Source organism: Ursus maritimus, unplaced genomic scaffold (genome assembly GCF_017311325.1).
Source record: "Ursus maritimus isolate PB19 unplaced genomic scaffold, ASM1731132v1 scaffold_18, whole genome shotgun sequence".
Taxonomy (NCBI): domain Eukaryota; kingdom Metazoa; phylum Chordata; class Mammalia; order Carnivora; family Ursidae; genus Ursus; species Ursus maritimus.
In genome coordinates this window covers 39,009,271-39,025,410 of record NW_024424230.1, presented here as the reverse complement: position 1 = coordinate 39,025,410, position 16,140 = coordinate 39,009,271, and the positions used below count along the sequence as shown (strand labels likewise).

The window sequence follows — 16,140 nt, the reverse complement described above, 5'->3', positions numbered from 1 at the left end:
CTACCAATCGAGTTTTTAAGGGTGTTTAAAATCTGGTTATCAAAAACAAAAGTTAGATCATGATCAGGCTTTGCTATAGGCCCTTTAGAATTTTGCTAAGTCGTTTGGCTGTCAGGCGACTGTGCACACACCTATGTGTTGCTCAAGCAGACGGTAGGAATCCGCACAATGTTCTTTGAAATAAAAACCTTGTTCATTTACTTCACCCTTATCATTTTGGTTTGTTATGGGTTGTTCGGTTAGGTCTGCTGTGGCAGGGAGTGCTGACATTTATTGGTGCAGCAAATACGCTCTGTTGTGTGCTGAGCACATAGACACACGTGCTTACCCTCCTGGAGCTTGTACATTCTCATGTGGCAGGTGGACGATAAACAAGACTGGAGCGTGGATATGTCGCCTGTTATACAGTGACGGGTGTTAAGGATAAAAAAAAATAAGCAAGGAAATGGGATAGGACGTATGTGGGGGAGTTGCAATTTTAAGATATTTAGAGCAGCACTTCTCAAATTATCGGCTGTAAAGAACCAGTGAGGTTTTGTTTGTTTTGTCGTGTTTTTAGCCCATCGCTGACCAATACTTTTATAAAATAAAAAAATGTGTTATGGAAAAATGAAATTTAAAAATACCAAAGATACATAAAATACAAGCCCTCGTTTTTAAAATTATGAATTACATTCAACAGACATGACATTATTCTGGCAGATTTCTATACAAGACAGAATTGACCACTGGATTTAGTAATGTGGAGGCTCTTGGTGACCTTGAGAAGAGCAGTTTCAGTGGGATGGTGGGCGCCACAGCCTAATGGAGTGGGCTTGTGAGTGATCATAGGAGCCGGAGACGGGGCGTAGAAGGCCCTTTCATGGTGTTGGGAAGCAACGTGAAGGAGAGAAATCGGGGCAATAGCCGGAAGGAGAGGTGGGATGAAGAGAGGGTTCCTTAAAATTTTTTTTTCTTTTAAGAGAAGATAAATGGAATATTCTGTATGGTTATGGAAATGAACCAGTAGGGAGGGAGAAAGTGATGCACAGGAGAAGAGAGAATTTTGGGAGCAATGCCCTTGAGTAGGAGAGAGGAGCTGGGACTTACCGCGGGGATTGGGGGCCAAGGGAAGGCTTGGCCTTAGCAGGAGAATGGACGGTTCATCCATTTCATGGGATGTAGGGCATTAAATGGGCACAGAGGCAGAGAGTTGAATTGAAGAGGTGGAATATTGCGGAAGTTCCCGTCTGATTTCCAGTTATCATTGACGTATTATTTGACCTGTGATTTGACTTTAGGACGAAACTTTGAAGTTTAAGTATGAACATCCAGGCCCCTGATGCTAAAACCAGTGTATATAGAATGCTTCCTCCTCCCAGTGTGCTTGGGTACGCGTCACTTAAAATGGGATGGTTAGAGTCTTTGGTACCATCAAGGTCCAAAAACTCTGGAGAGCCTTTGCTCTAGGAAAGGAATGCTACTCTCTACATTGCCACTCCTTCAAGGTCTGGCACTTAGTAGGTGTTCAATATTCGTTGAATTTTAATGGATGATTCTAAAATACCATGCAGTTGGAATACTTTGGTGAATGCCCCTCAGGTGGGATCAACCACTCTACCGTGCCAGCCAATGGGTGCGGTGTGGTTGATTAATAGATAGAAGTCCCATGATAGTTTCTGAACTCCATTCTTTTTATGGGGTTACTCATCTGTCCCTGGATTACTGAGAATTTCAGAAAGATGTAATTAAGCTGGCCTCAAATTTGCCTCCTCTGGTGGTTGGACTGCTCTGTGTTTACTTAGTAACATTAGTATTGTCACAGGCAAATTAAATATTAGTGATCTATTAAATTATGTATTCTCTAACACACAGAACCTAAATAATGTAGCAGATGGAGTTTTATGCCCAGATTTTTCTTTAGAACTTGGCTGCCGGCCCATGGACCAGCAGCATTACAGAATGTTGGGCCCCATCGCCCACCTCCTGAATCAGAATCTGCATTTAAATAGGATATTCAGGTGATTTGCAGTCACTTTAAAATTTGAAGCAGAGCTTTAGCTAGCCCTACTTAATGGGCAGTAAAATACAAGTTGAGGACTGCGTTTGAAGGTTCAAGAGAGGCAGCCCACCAAGATTTTAAGTTAAAGGAAATAAAATTTTCTTGAGGGGGTTAAATTTAAAATCAACACATAATGCGGTTTAGAGATATGCAGAGTCAGGTTTTGGAGGCTGAATGATTCGCAGGATGAACTTTGAGTGGAATCTAATTGAATACAGAAATAACATCAAAGGAAATCTCAGGGGAGTGGGCGCCGGAGGTCTTTGCTCTAGGAAGAGCTGAACTCAGGCCTGTCAGGGCTGATCTGTGTAGGTGAAGAGGGAGTGGGTGTGTGTGGGGGGGGTGTGTTTGTTGCCTTACATTGGAATATTTTAGCCTGAGACTCTTATTGTCACATTGAATAATAATAACAATTCCCCTTAGTCTATACATTGTCAAGCTCACCAAGCCCGCTCAAGATTTTCATTCAGCTTCGTATTGCCATCCCCACAGTGAGGCAACCTAGTGTTGAGAACATAAATAAAAAATAAAATAAATAAAATAAAATAAAATAAAATAAAATAAAAAATAAGATAAATAAATAAAATGTTAGATCATGTTGCCAACGGCTCTTGCAGAGTCCTATTTGGGGACCATGTCCGAATACTTATTTTGCCTGTTTAGGGGCCCCATGGAGTCCCTAATTCATCCCTTCCCTCCTTAAATCAGTTTTACCTCTTGAGACTGGGTACCTAATTTTACCCAGTGTCCTCAGCAAGCCTTTCCTCATTTTTCTACAATGCTTTGCTGACCTCTTCATTATAAAGGGTTTTTATTGATAATCACTTAATTTAGGGAAACAGAAAGGGGTTAATAAAATTATCAAAGGGAGCAGGGTCTTTAAGTTTCCATCTGGTTTCAAAGTTCTTAGAGTTATTATCATTATCCAGTTCCGAATTCATGTCTTCAGGGGCTGCAAACTGCAAAGTGATGTGAATGAATGTGGAGGGTGCGTCCTCCGCAGGACGGGGGTGCCGGCCCGTGACCACATGGGAACTGAGTTCAGAGCTGGAGGAGACTCGCTTTGAAAAAGAAGCCAGGAATTTGGGTTTAGCTGTAAAATCTGATTTTTTTTTTTTTAATGTTTAGGGGGGAGGGGCAGAGGAAGAGAATCCTAAGCAGGCTCCACGCCCAGCACGGAGCCTTGACTGAGCCACCTGGGCACCCCACAAAATCTGATGTTAAAGCAGTGACAACTCACTGAGAATTTTTTGAAAACATTGAACTGGCCAAAAAAAAAAAAAAAGTTATTGACTTCTATCCTCAGCTTCTGTCTTTCACCTAATCTCTCCTCATTCTGATTGTGTCTTTTTGTGATTCATCATTCTCAACCACCTTATGAAGGTGGGGAGGGGGCAGACAAATATCTCCTTAGGTTTGTGTTCATTTCTATCCCTTGGGTTCTTTCAGAAGAACCTAATACCCTTCCTTATTTATGCGAATGTTGGGCCCTGCCCAGAAAATTCTCCTTTGATCTGTTCCTCATAACTGATTTAGTTATTTCAGTTTACTGAGTAACTATTATGTGCCTGGGGTGGTGGAGGAGGGAGGCCTGCAGGATTCTGAATGGGTCTGAGCTGTGTGTATTTCTGTGATCTGCTTCGTGCAATGTTGTTGTTTCTGGCCTGTTGTCACTGGGGCACTTTTATTTTGTTGTGTTGTTTTTCAGCTTTATTGAGGTGATATAATACAATTCACACAAAGTGTACAAGTTGATGAATTTTGGTAATTATATAACTTCCTCCGCAAACGAGATCTAGAACAGTTATTTCCATTACCCTAAAAGTTTCCTTCAAATCCTTTGTAGGCAATCCCCTCCCCAAACTCCTGGCTCCAACAACCCCATCTGCTTTCTGTCACTAAGTTTTGGAATCATACAATAAGTAGTCTTTTGTGTTTGACTTCTCTCACTTAGTATAATATATTTGTTGTCCTTTGGTGTGTTGTAAGTCCCTTTGCCCCACTGCCAAAATAAATCCTAAATCTGTCTGTCCACTTACACTGCCTTCTATTCATGGTCTAAGCCATCATCCTCTCTTGAACTGACTCTTACAATGGCTTAAACCTGAGCTCCTCACTGCTGTGGCTCTTGTACCTCTGTAGTCTGTTCTTTGAGTAAGAATCAGAGTGATCTATGTAATGCAAATCAAATTGTGTTGCCCTCCTACTTAAAACCGTCCAGTGCCTTCCCATCACCCTTACTACAGCTTTATGCTCTGTCTCCTGCCCACTTTACTCCCCCTCCCACATCTCCACTTAACTCCCCCTGGGGCCACCTGCCTTTCAGGCGTGCTGGCTTTCTATACTTCCGCAGGATGGTCCCTATCTCTTGTACCCTTTGTTTTCAGTTTGGAAAAACCATTCCCAGCTCTTTCTTAGAGGGGCATCTTCAAGTATCATTTCCCAGACCACCCATCTAAATGCTCCCCTGCCGCACTCTATTTTTATTGTCAACTGTTTCCTTCTTCTCAAAGCATTTATCATTTGCCAGTCTATTTGTTTACCTGCTGCTTATTGCCTTCCACCTCATTCTAGAACTCTGAGAGCAGGGGCTTTAGGCACTGCCACAATTTCATCCCTGGCCTGAGTAGCTGGCAACAGTAAGTTATTGCTAGAAATTTCACCAGTGCATGAATGCTTATATGGGTGGGTCTAGGGACGTTTTGTGCAGATTTATCATTCTCTCTCATAGTCTTCCCTATAACCATGGATTAACTGTTCTGGCCAAAAGCTACACATATCCAGGTGTAGACGGTTTGTATTTTCTCTCTTCAGGCTTTTATTATATTCCAAATTGTTCTGTGCTCTTTACGTTTATTTAAATAATCATAAATGCAGTGTAATCTTTTCCTCACGCTGAATTTGGATGCCCTTAAAAATATATTTTTTTAAATGTTTTTCTCTTCGTGTTCCATTAAAAATTTCAGGCCTCTCATCCTCCAGACATTTCCCTTCTTAATCACAACTGAATTTTTCTCACGAGTAAAGAAAATTTAAGTCACAGTAAGGTGGTTAACTTTCTCTAATATTTTTTTCCCTAACATTTTATTATGAAAAAGTTTCAAATATGGAGCTAAGTTGAAAGAAATGTACAGCGAACACTTATATATCCACTACCTAGAGTCTATAATTATTAATTTTGCTATATTGCTTTTATCTCTCATTTTATCACATACCTATCCATCATCAATCCATCTTCTTTTTGGATTCATTTTCAGAGTAGGTTACATGATCAGCAAACTCTATATCCTTCTTATATCAAGATGCATAATATTGGGTCACCTGAGTGGCTCAGTCGGTTAAACATCTGCCTTCGGCTCCAGTCATGATCCTGGGGTCCTGGGATTGAGCCCTGTGTCAGGCTCTCTGCTCAGTGGGGAGCCTGCTTCTCCCTCTCCCTCTGTCCCTCTGCTCATGCTCTCTCTCTTGCTCGCTCTCTCTCTCTCTCAAATAAATAAATAAATAAATAAATAAATAAATAAATAAATAAATAAAATCTTTTTAAAAAGATGCATAGTATTAACCAGACTTTAGTATTTATTACTAAATTATACATGTAGTGAAATGAACACATCCTAGGTACAACCCCTGTTGTGGTACAGAATATTTTTATTATGTCCAGATAGTTCCCTCATGTCCCTTCCCAGTCATTCCCTGTCCATGTATCCCCATGGGCAACCATTGGGATTTTTTTCTCTACCATAGATCAGTGTTGCCCATTCAAGAACTTCAAGTTAGTTAACATATAGTATATTATTAATTTGGGGGTGGAATTTAGTGATTCATCAGTTGCATATAATACCCAGTGCTCACCCCAACAAGTGCCGTCCTTAATGTCCATCACCCAGTTACCCCATCCCCCCACCCACCCTCTGCTCCAGCCGTCCTCAGTTTGTTTCCTAGAGTTAAGAGTCTCTTATGGTTTGTCTCCTTCTCTGTTTTTATCCTATTTTTTTCCTTCCTTTCCCCTATGTTCATCAGTTTTGTTTCTTAAATTGCACATATGAGTGAAATCATATGGTATTTGTCTTTCTCTGATTGACTTATTTCGCTTAGCATAATACACTCTATTTCCATCCACCTTGCTGCAAATGGCAAGATTTCTTTCTTTCTGATGGCTAAGTAATATTCCATTGTTTATATACACATCTTCTTTATCCATTCATCTGTCGATGGACAGCTGCACTCTTTCCATAGTTTGGCTATTGTGGACGGTGCTGCTATATACATTGGGGTGCATGTGCCCCTTCAAATCACTATTTTTGTATCCTCTGGATAAATACCTAGTAATCCAATTGCTGGGTCATAGGTTAGCTCTATTTTTAACTTTTTGAGGCACCTCCGTACTGTTTTCCAGAGTGGCTGCACCAGTTTGCATTCCCAACTACACTTTGCTTTCTAAGAGGTTTTATTTTTGAGCTATCTTGTTTTTGTGCCTTGTTATATAGCTTACACACACACAAACACACACACATACACACACACACACACACACACATTACCTAAACCTGAATGGCCCTGTATGGATTCTAATTAGACAATTCATTTAATGCTTGATCACTTACATACTTTTTATGCTAATGTACTAGAGTAGGGATGTTAAATTCTCCAGTTCACAAGACTCGAATTTGATAAATTTACCTCTAAGGGGAGACTTTTACCTTAGATTTTTTTTTTTGAACTAAGAGGTTCTGCAATCTTATTTCTGTACCCGAAAAAGCGAGACTTAAGCTGCAGTGGCATCCATTCCTCTCCTTATTGGTAACACTTTAGAGTCATGGTTTTTATGTACTCATAACCAGCAAGTTCGGTCTGTTCCAGAACACCTTAGTCTTGATGTGTTTTCTCCATTTAATAATCACTTTTGTTAAAATGGGTACAGCTAATTGACCGATCTATGGGATTTGCAACTAATATTCTCATAGAATGCAGTAAGGTCTATCTGATGCTCATTTGAGAGTTTCATGCCACATGTAACACCATTGTGCAAACATAAGGGAGTTACAGTGAGGGACTTGATTTTTTTAAATGCCTTAAGTGTGCTACTTTTCATGTATATCGACTAGGCATTTCCAGTGTTGTCGTTATCAGTTGTGGTTACAAAAACACGTGCAAAAGCAATTCCTCACTGGGAGGAATCGAGGTGACTTAAAGAGGACTGCAGATCTTTCCCAACTCACAGTGGGGTTATGTCCCGATAAGTCCACCCTAAAAAGTAAGTCAAAAATGCACTTAATACACCGAACCTACCAAACATCATAGTTTAGCCCCGTCTGCCCTAAGTAGGCTCAGAACAGTTACATTAGCCTGCAGTTGGGCAAAATCATCTAACACACAAAGCCTGTTTATAATGAAAGTGTTGACTATCTTGTGTAATTTATTGAATACTGTACTGAAAGTGGAAAACAGAACGGTTGTCTGGGTGTAGAGTGGTTGCAAGCTCTCAGTTGTTATCTGCATGGCTGACTGGGAGCTGCCCAGCATTGCAAGAAGAGGATTTACTGCCTACTGGGAAAAGCTCAAAATTCGAACTTTGAAGTACGGTTTCTACTGAATGAGAATTTGCATCACTGTAAAGTCAAAAAATTATAAGTGGATCCATTGTACATTGGGGACCTTCCACGCATACTTTTGAGCCCCTTTCAAAACTGTTTGAAGTTCAAAGTACTACTGTCTCCAGGCTGTGTAAACTTGGCAAGTTGTGACACCTCTCTGAACCTCTGTTTGCCTCCAGTCAAGGGAGGAGAGAGCAGAGCAGCATGCTAGGACAACTCCGAATGCTAACTGAGATCATGTCTGTCAGCGCCCACCACAGGGCTCGACACCAATATTAGTCTTCTGTTTGTAATGGTATGAAATGGTATGAAACTCAAGTAAGTCGTGAGGAAAGGGGAAGACGTCCATTGACCAAGAAAACAAAGTATCATCTGCTTGCTCCTAAATCATGTAAACGAACAATTCCTGTCATAACCCTAGATGTTGTATGAGGGTTACAACTTGAGAATCTGGACCACTTGTAATAAGTACCCTTCAAGACGACACTCGAGAACCACTTCTTGGGGACTCAAAGAAATGCAAGGGCAGGTTGGGTCTTAGAACTTACAGTTCATCGCCTGAAGTACGAAGAAGTGAAATACAGCAGAGGACTCAGATCTTGTCCTCAGCAGGGGATTGTGGGCACCTTGACTGAGGTCCCACCGGATTGGATCTCATATAAGAGGTGGAGTTCCTGCAGAGCGACATCAGGGTGCTGTTCCAAGAAAAAGAGGAAATGGACGCTGGACAGGCATAAACATCAAGCAGATGCCTCAAGAACAATGCAAATGTCAGCATCCTCTGTGTGCGTCTGAGAATTTTATAACAGATGCAGGAGAGAGTTCTTTTAAGTGTCAGTCATGGCTAACATAATTGAGAGTTCAGTGGGAAATTTCAATGAACTATATACGTGTGATATGTGAACTTTTCAATATATATAGTATATTTAAATGTTCAAAAGCTTAACTTTTGCCATATATTAATACTCCCAAATAGATAGTGTATGGTGAGGACTTGAAGAGTACGGTCACGGTAATGTGTATAACTTACCTAAATGTCATTTGTACTTTTGTGTGCACTTAGCCCTCAACAGCTCCCATAAACAGGTCCAGATTTTCTGTGAATGCTGGTGATTATGTAAAGATTTTATTATGATCCTCTTTAAATAAACCAGAGAACAAAGTTCTTGACTTGGAGGACGTTCCTAATAGTGGTCATTTTGATTACATAATTTTCTATACTTGCGGATGACATTAAAATTATTTTTTAAGCCTGATAACGTGCATGGTATTTTGCCTCCTCGACTTCTTGCTATTTTCTTATCTAACGTACAAAATCCCACTGAGCAGAGACCTATCCCCCCCACCCCACATTTAGGGTAAAATAGGATTAAAGAAAAGAAAGAGCACATTAGCTATCCTTTGGGTGATGGTTGTAATTCTGCTTATAGGAATGCCATTTCACCACATTGTGCCCTTCTGTTCAAACGAGTGGAGCACGTTTAGTGAGAACGTGTGACTCCAGAGCAGTCTTACTGGGGAAGGTAAGAGGCTGTCTGCCGAGTGGAGGCTGCAGGTGCACCTTTAACGTGGTCGTACAGCTCCCAGTGTACAAGGTGTCATTAAAATACACTTTCCACAAAGGAACACATAGTGCTGGCTCCTTTATACCTTTTAAGGAAAATAACGTGTTCTTGGCTTGTTTTGAGTAGATTCTGCCGTTCCTGTATTGCTACCAGTCTAAAGAACAATAAGTGGACCTGTCCTTATTGCCGGGCCTATCTTCCCTCAGAAGGAGTTCCTGCAACTGATGTAGCCAAAAGAATGAGATCCGAGTACCAGAACTGCACTGAGTGTGACACCCTGGTATGTGACCCTCTCTCTGCCCATGCTCAGACGTGCTTAGACCGCCGAGAAAACTGTCACGCGGCGAATCATTTCACCTGCGCCTTTGACTTCATCCTGCCCCGTCTTTCTAAAGTTTATTGTCCCCGCCTCTCCCCTGCCTTTTCTCCGATTTCATATGTGTAGGCTGTAGTGAACTTGGCACCCGACTCCTACCATCTCATTTTTCAAACAAATGTTTTCACCGACCACCTCTGTCTCCTGTCTTCCCATCACTCCCATGACCACCCCCTATCACGTGGCCTCCGTGCCTGCTACTCTTGCAGCCCACCCATGAATAGCTTTATTATTAAATCCAGTGGCATAATCCTGTATTCTGGACTTTGCCGTATTTCTCTCTGTTGATCCTGTCCCCCTTGTTGTGGGTTTCCTTCTTTGATACTGTACTAGCCTGGGTAGATCATGTGAAGTCTTAGAGGCCATGGGAAAGAGTCTAGATTTTATCCTAAATGCAACAGTGAGTCATGGAAAGAGTGTACTCTTTTGATTGGGTTTATATATCTATTTATAAATATTTTATTTATTTATCTGAGAGAGAGAGACATTGAGCACAAGCTGGAGGGGAGGGGCCAAGGGAGAGAAGCAGACTTCCCTGCTGAGCAGGGCACCTGATTGGGGCTCGATCCCAGGACCCTGAGATCATGACCTGAGCCGAAGGCAGATGCTTAACCATCTGAGCCATCCAGGCGCCCCAGATCGGTTTATATTTTTAAGATAACTGCTCTCTCATGTGAGTGGAGAATAGCTTGGAGGGGGCAAGAGCGGGATTGGTGGAGTCAATTCAGTGGTTATTGGGATGAGTCAGGTAAGGAAGCTGGATTCTGGTGAGAGCATTAGATAGGGAATAAGAGGTTGTTTCAAGGGGCACTTAGGAGAGAGAATTGAAGGAAATTGGCAACTGACTGGATGTGGGGCTGAGAGTATAAAGTGTCAAAAACACCTCCTGGATTTCTGACATGGGTAGGTGTAGGCGAAGGTGCTGATACGGGGAGCAGATCTGGAGAGGAATCCACAAAATTTAAATATGTTAACATCTGAACTGCTAAGGGGGAGATACTATTATACAGAGTCTGGAGATCAAAAGAGAGATATGTGCTATGGGTCTGAATTTTTTTAGAGAATCTTTCTTGATTGTTAATCTGCATTATAGCCTGCTACGCTTTCTGAGTACCCTGCCCTCGCTTTCTCTTTTTACTGTTTATCACCCTTTGGAATTACGCTTTTGTGATTTTTAAATTTATGTCAGTTATCCCCACCAGAGTTAAGTTCCGTGAGGTTAAGGACTATGTCTGTTTTATTGGTGACTGTGTATGTACCCAGCACTTTGAAAAATGACTGGCACATAGGTAGTGCTTAATATATTTTTTTGAATATTTATCTAAGACCCAATAACCTGCTCATGGCTGTCTGACTACAGAATTTATACACGGTCTTTGGAGTCAGACTTCCTGGGGTCAAATGTGAATTCTCTGACTCATCATTTGTTATGTGGGGACATTATTATCTAAGTTTTTGTTCATTTTTTTTGTAAAATGAGGAAAAAGATGGCATTCATGTCACAGAATGGTGAGTAGTTGTAAGGGAAAATGATAAAATATATATGGCATTTAGCACTGTCTGGAACATGGTAATCAATAGCTTTTTACATTGGCAATAAGAGATTATTACTTTGATATTTTTTGTCATCATGTGAAATTCAACATGTACAAAGTCAAACTCACTATAGCATTCTGTCATCCAATTTTTTACCCCACCTTTGGTGTCTGTCAGAAACAAGAACATTTTCTCAACTTTCACCCTAATCATTCACCAGTTTTTTCTATTTTTCCTTTGAGGTATTATATCTGTCTCTTCCTTTTTATGTTATTGCTCTTGCCAGCAATGTTGCCATTCCTTTTAGAGTCATTTTAGACTCGCCTTTTTCTTCAGCGTCCTGGCCGGATCTCCATTCCACGAGGCCTGGCCTTAATATCGCTGTCCCCAGTACCAAACAGTTTCCTGTCCACTTGTCCAGGTGCGGGTCCCCCCCGCCCCCCGTTAGATGATAAGCACCTTTAGAGCAAGAGCAGTGGCTTATGTTTCCTCCGCCATCTCTTACAATGTCTTGTATAATTTTGTGTCTAGACACTCCATGAATTTATCAATTCATTTGTCAGTATACAGTCCCCAGATTTCTAATTTGTATCAAGAATGCTTAGCTTTGTTGTTCGAAGAATACCAAGAGGAAGAAAGAAACTTTTAGGAAAAGTAGTAAAGAGCTGTGAGAGAACTGATGTGTAAAGTTGGATACGAAAGCTTGGAAGACAGTGTGTTCTGACAGCTACCTCGATGGGTCCTAGGTGGATATTGGTAAAACAAGGATTTGTTTTCACTTTTCCACTTGCTTTTATTTTTGGCTTTTGTTAAGTGATCATAACAGTTTCCTTGATGGGGTAGATTTCGTGTTTGAGGTGTAACTTCCGTAGCTCAGCAAAACGAAGCAGGGTGGGTCGACCACCTTACCACAGCTGTACAAAGCTTCCTTTAGCGCAAGATCTTATCAGAGTTTCTAATGAAACAGTTAGTAGAATATGTGTTATTGAGCCAAAGATCCCTCATGGTTAGGATCTCTGAATGTATATCTGGAGGAACAAGGGCTCTTTATTCTGCCTTGGTAAAAATGGACTGTAAGAGCTGTCTTTTATGTTTGCTCTTAATGGGGCCATTAAGTATACTGTGTATTGTGAATTCATGTAATACTGCTGGATATATTATAAAGCCATGGTATTTATATCTTTCCCTGAGGCACAGGATTTCCTTTTACTTACTATGGCCATCTTCAAAATTAAAATCCATCTATTGGTTCTTTTTATCTCTCTCTGTTTTCCTTTCCCTCTGTCTCTTCTCACTGTTTTGTTTTTTTCTTTCCTTTCCTCCATCTTGCTTGCTGTCTTTCCCCTCTCCCCTTTTTCTTTCTCACTTCTTACCATCACCAGGTTAGATAATGGTGTCCAAAAAAAGTAAATTTGAGTTAATATGTCTTTCCACTTTATTTTTTGTTGTTGTTAAAGATTTTACTTATTTATTTGAGAGAGAGAGAGCAAGAGAGAGCATGAGCAGAGGGAGAGGGAGAAACAGGCTCCCCGCTGATCAGGGAGCCTGATGTGGGACTCGATCCTAGGACCCTGGGATCACAACCTGGGCAGAGGGTAGAAGGCAGATGCCCAACTGACTAAGCCACCCAGGTGCCCTGTCTTTCCACTTTAAAAAACATATGCTTTCTAGGGGCATCTGGGTGGTTCAGTGGGTTAAGCTTCTGACTCTTGATTTTGGCTCAGGTCATGAACTCAGGGTCCTAGGATCGAGCCCTGCGTTAGGCTCTGCGCTCAATGCAGTCAGCTTGAGGATTCTCTCTCCTTCTCCCTCTGCCCCTCCACCCCCCAACTCTCATGCATGTGTGTGCACGCTGGTGCGCGCTCTCTCTCTCTCTCAAATAAATAAATATTTAAAAAATAAAAATAAAAAACATAAGCTTTCTAGAAGAACTAAACTCAAGAACTCAACATTTGGGTCTTCTAAGTGTTAGAGACATTTGTAAAGTGTTTTTCTTGATAATGCCTTAACCTTGTTGTACTCTTGTCGTGAATGCATCCTTTTACTCAGCTGACCCCACGCTATGACCTGATTTGCAATAATGAAAGTAATAAAGCTGGATCGCATAAGACTTCATTGAGCCCCTTTTCAACAGGGACTTTATTTTGAATTTGCTTTTATATAGGTTTGCCTCAGCGAAATGAGGGCACACATAAGATCTTGTCAGAAGTATATAGATAAGTATGGACCGCTGCAGGAACTTGGGGAGACGGCAACCAGGTTTGTTTCAACACAATGCAGTTGAATGTTAAATTTGATATGCCTGTAAAGAAGGTAATAGGTTAGCCTTCTGATTGTGAAAATGTGTGTAGAGTTGTGTTTAGGCTCTGAACCATAACACCTATTATTGGTAGTCATTTGTTAATGGCAATAATTATGAAAGAAGTTTGCTTTCTTTACTTGAAAAACGTTGCACGAGGGGAACCAACCAAGTACTGGAGAGATTGGGAGAACTTCCTCAGACAAGTTTGTATTAAGGAAGATCCAAAAATAGAATGTGGAACTGTTCAAGTTCCGCAAGGCTCTGCTTTCTGACTAACGGCTTGAAGCAGGTCCTGGTTCAGAGACTATTCTTTTTCACCCTTCCACTGCCACTGCTCAGTGCCCCAGCTCATTTCCTCTGGTTTGCTGGTTTGGCTTTAGAAGGTAGGAAGTGACATCTCAGCATATAGGCTAACAAGGAAGAACAGGCCTGGGCCAGGCATCCTGCACCTGTTACCTTTTTGGTGGGTCATCTTTTATGGGGCTGGAGGAAGGATAGAAGTGGTTAGTAGGGGCAGTGGAGAATATTAATCCTTACTTGTTTTTCCTTTAAAAAAAAAAAGGAAAGAAATGAATCTGGGCCATTACTAGGAGAATATTAATCCTTACTTGTTTTTCCTTTAAAAAAAAAAAAGAAAAGAAATGAATCTGGGCCATTACTATCGTGATAGGCCATGGCCTATCCTGTAATTACAAAGTTTGGAGTCTCTCTCTCCCAACAAAATAAGGAAATGATTTGTGTTTCCCTCCATAGGCTAATGGCTTGGAAACCATTAAATATACTTATAAGCTCAGCTACGAATTGTGGTAGTCAGTAGGAGTGTGATTTTTTTTTTTCTCTCTCTCTCCTGAAGGAAAATGTTAGTCTTATTTTAAGAAAATACACTCAAAGCTTAAATTTCCTAACCTGAGAGTCTGAATGATTGCCCTGCTTCCTTTTGTTTTACTAGATATTGCTTTGCAAATATATCCATTATTGCAGGATTAGTTTTATACCGGGATCTTATAAATTTTAAATGAGGATTTTAGCTCAAAGCAGAGTATGAATTCTGTTAGATTGGCTGCAAAGACCAATCAGAAGGAAGGATAATAAATGGGTTAAGAAAATGTATGGGTTTGATTGCAAGGTCGATAGGCTTTATGAAAATTTAAAAATATATGCGAGCTAATTTAAATCCTCATTTCTCCTGCTAATTAGAATTAAATAATAAAGGAATTAAAATAACAGAAAATGAGGAGGGTTGTTGATTAATCAGTCTTACAGGATAGATTGATACTTGCATTTAAGATAGAAATCTTTGCTTTACAAAAGAACTTACTACTACATAATTGAAATTTTTAAAATTCTTATGCAGGGAGCTTATCCAGAGTACAAGTGTCGGAACAGGAAGTTCTATCTATGATAGAAAGTGAGCAAAAACTTCCAAGCCTCCATATTGTCCCTGTGAGTTTAAGGCAGCACTGTCCCATAGAACACATAGGTAATTTTATATTTTCCCATATAATTTTTAGTATATTTTATTTAACCGAAGATAGCTTGAGTATTATCATTTGAACGTGTAATCAATATGAACATTATTGAAATATTTTACTTTTTTTAAAATATGAAGCCTTTGAAACTCAGTGTGCATTTTTACTTGCAGCATAGCTCAATTTCATAGCCACGTTTCAAGTGCCAGTAGACGTATACGGCTACTGGCTCCTGTAGCGAACAGCACAGATGGAAGGGACAAATGCCCCTCTGATACACTGGTAGTTATATATGCCAGCGGAGCTGGAGAACAAGTAACACCCAGTTATGTGACCTGCATTAGGAAAGGGGGGAAGAAAAAGAAACAGGGAAAGTAACCCAGGGACAGCTGGGTGATGTGATCCCCCAGTTCCTCAGTTAATGGTGCTCAGATCGCACTTCTCTTCCAAAGAGAATATAGTGCTTCATGTTTGCTATAACTGTTTCTCTACCGTGTCCCTATGAGGATACTTACTTTTCTCATGGGAAAAAACGTGGGCATCTGACCGTTATCAGGATGGAAAAATAATGTCAAATCAGGAAGAACGAGGGCTGGAAACTAGATCTGTCTGCATTCTTCTTTTTTTTTTAACCTCTAGTTAAATGCCAACAACTTTAGTAACTTTTATATTCTATGCAATTTCCAGGTGTGTGTGTCCATTTTGTCAGAAGGAATTGGACGAAGACAGCTTGCTGGATCACTGTATTACTCATCACAGATCAGAAAGGAGATCTGTGGTAAGGAATTTCGTTACTATGTAGTTCTACAATGTCTAAATTTAATACACACTGGAATCCATTTAATAGGCCTCTATTTATAGATATATTATTAAAGGATAGTTTATGTCAAGGTTGTGATAATTCCGTGACTATTAACAATATGTGAAAGTGTTGAATTGAAAGTGGTAAGAATTACTAATGTGCAATCATTCTTTCATTTATGAATTTAGACATTCTCTCTTACACATAATTATGGGCATAATCAACTAAGAAGATCAGAATTACATAGTGAAGATCCAACTTTAGTATACTAACCATGGTCACATCCTAAGTAAAAAACATTTTTTAATAATCAAATAGGTTATCATGACAATTTACTAGAAATGAAAAGTAGAAAGTTATTCGTCTTATTCAATCTATTGTTGTATTTCATTGTCTGAGTATCCATATGCTTGCACATTAAATATACATATCGTTCATCATTTCCTAGGTTCATG

At 40.3% G+C, this 16,140-nt stretch overlaps 1 protein-coding gene across 6 annotated transcripts in view; it reads left to right on the top strand.

Annotated features, from left to right (window-relative positions):
• The window catches only part of RNF125 (ring finger protein 125), a 39,997-nt gene that overhangs the window by 5,300 nt on the left and 18,557 nt on the right, over window positions 1-16,140 (top strand). For all 6 annotated transcript variants that reach the window (XM_008690982.2, XM_008690973.2, XM_008690978.2 and 3 more), the window contains exons 2-4: window positions 9,327-9,480; window positions 13,277-13,371; window positions 15,571-15,661. In XM_008690982.2, coding sequence (XP_008689204.1) covers window positions 9,327-9,480; window positions 13,277-13,371; window positions 15,571-15,661 — 340 coding nt within the window. The remainder of the gene's footprint in view (window positions 1-9,326; window positions 9,481-13,276; window positions 13,372-15,570; window positions 15,662-16,140) is intronic.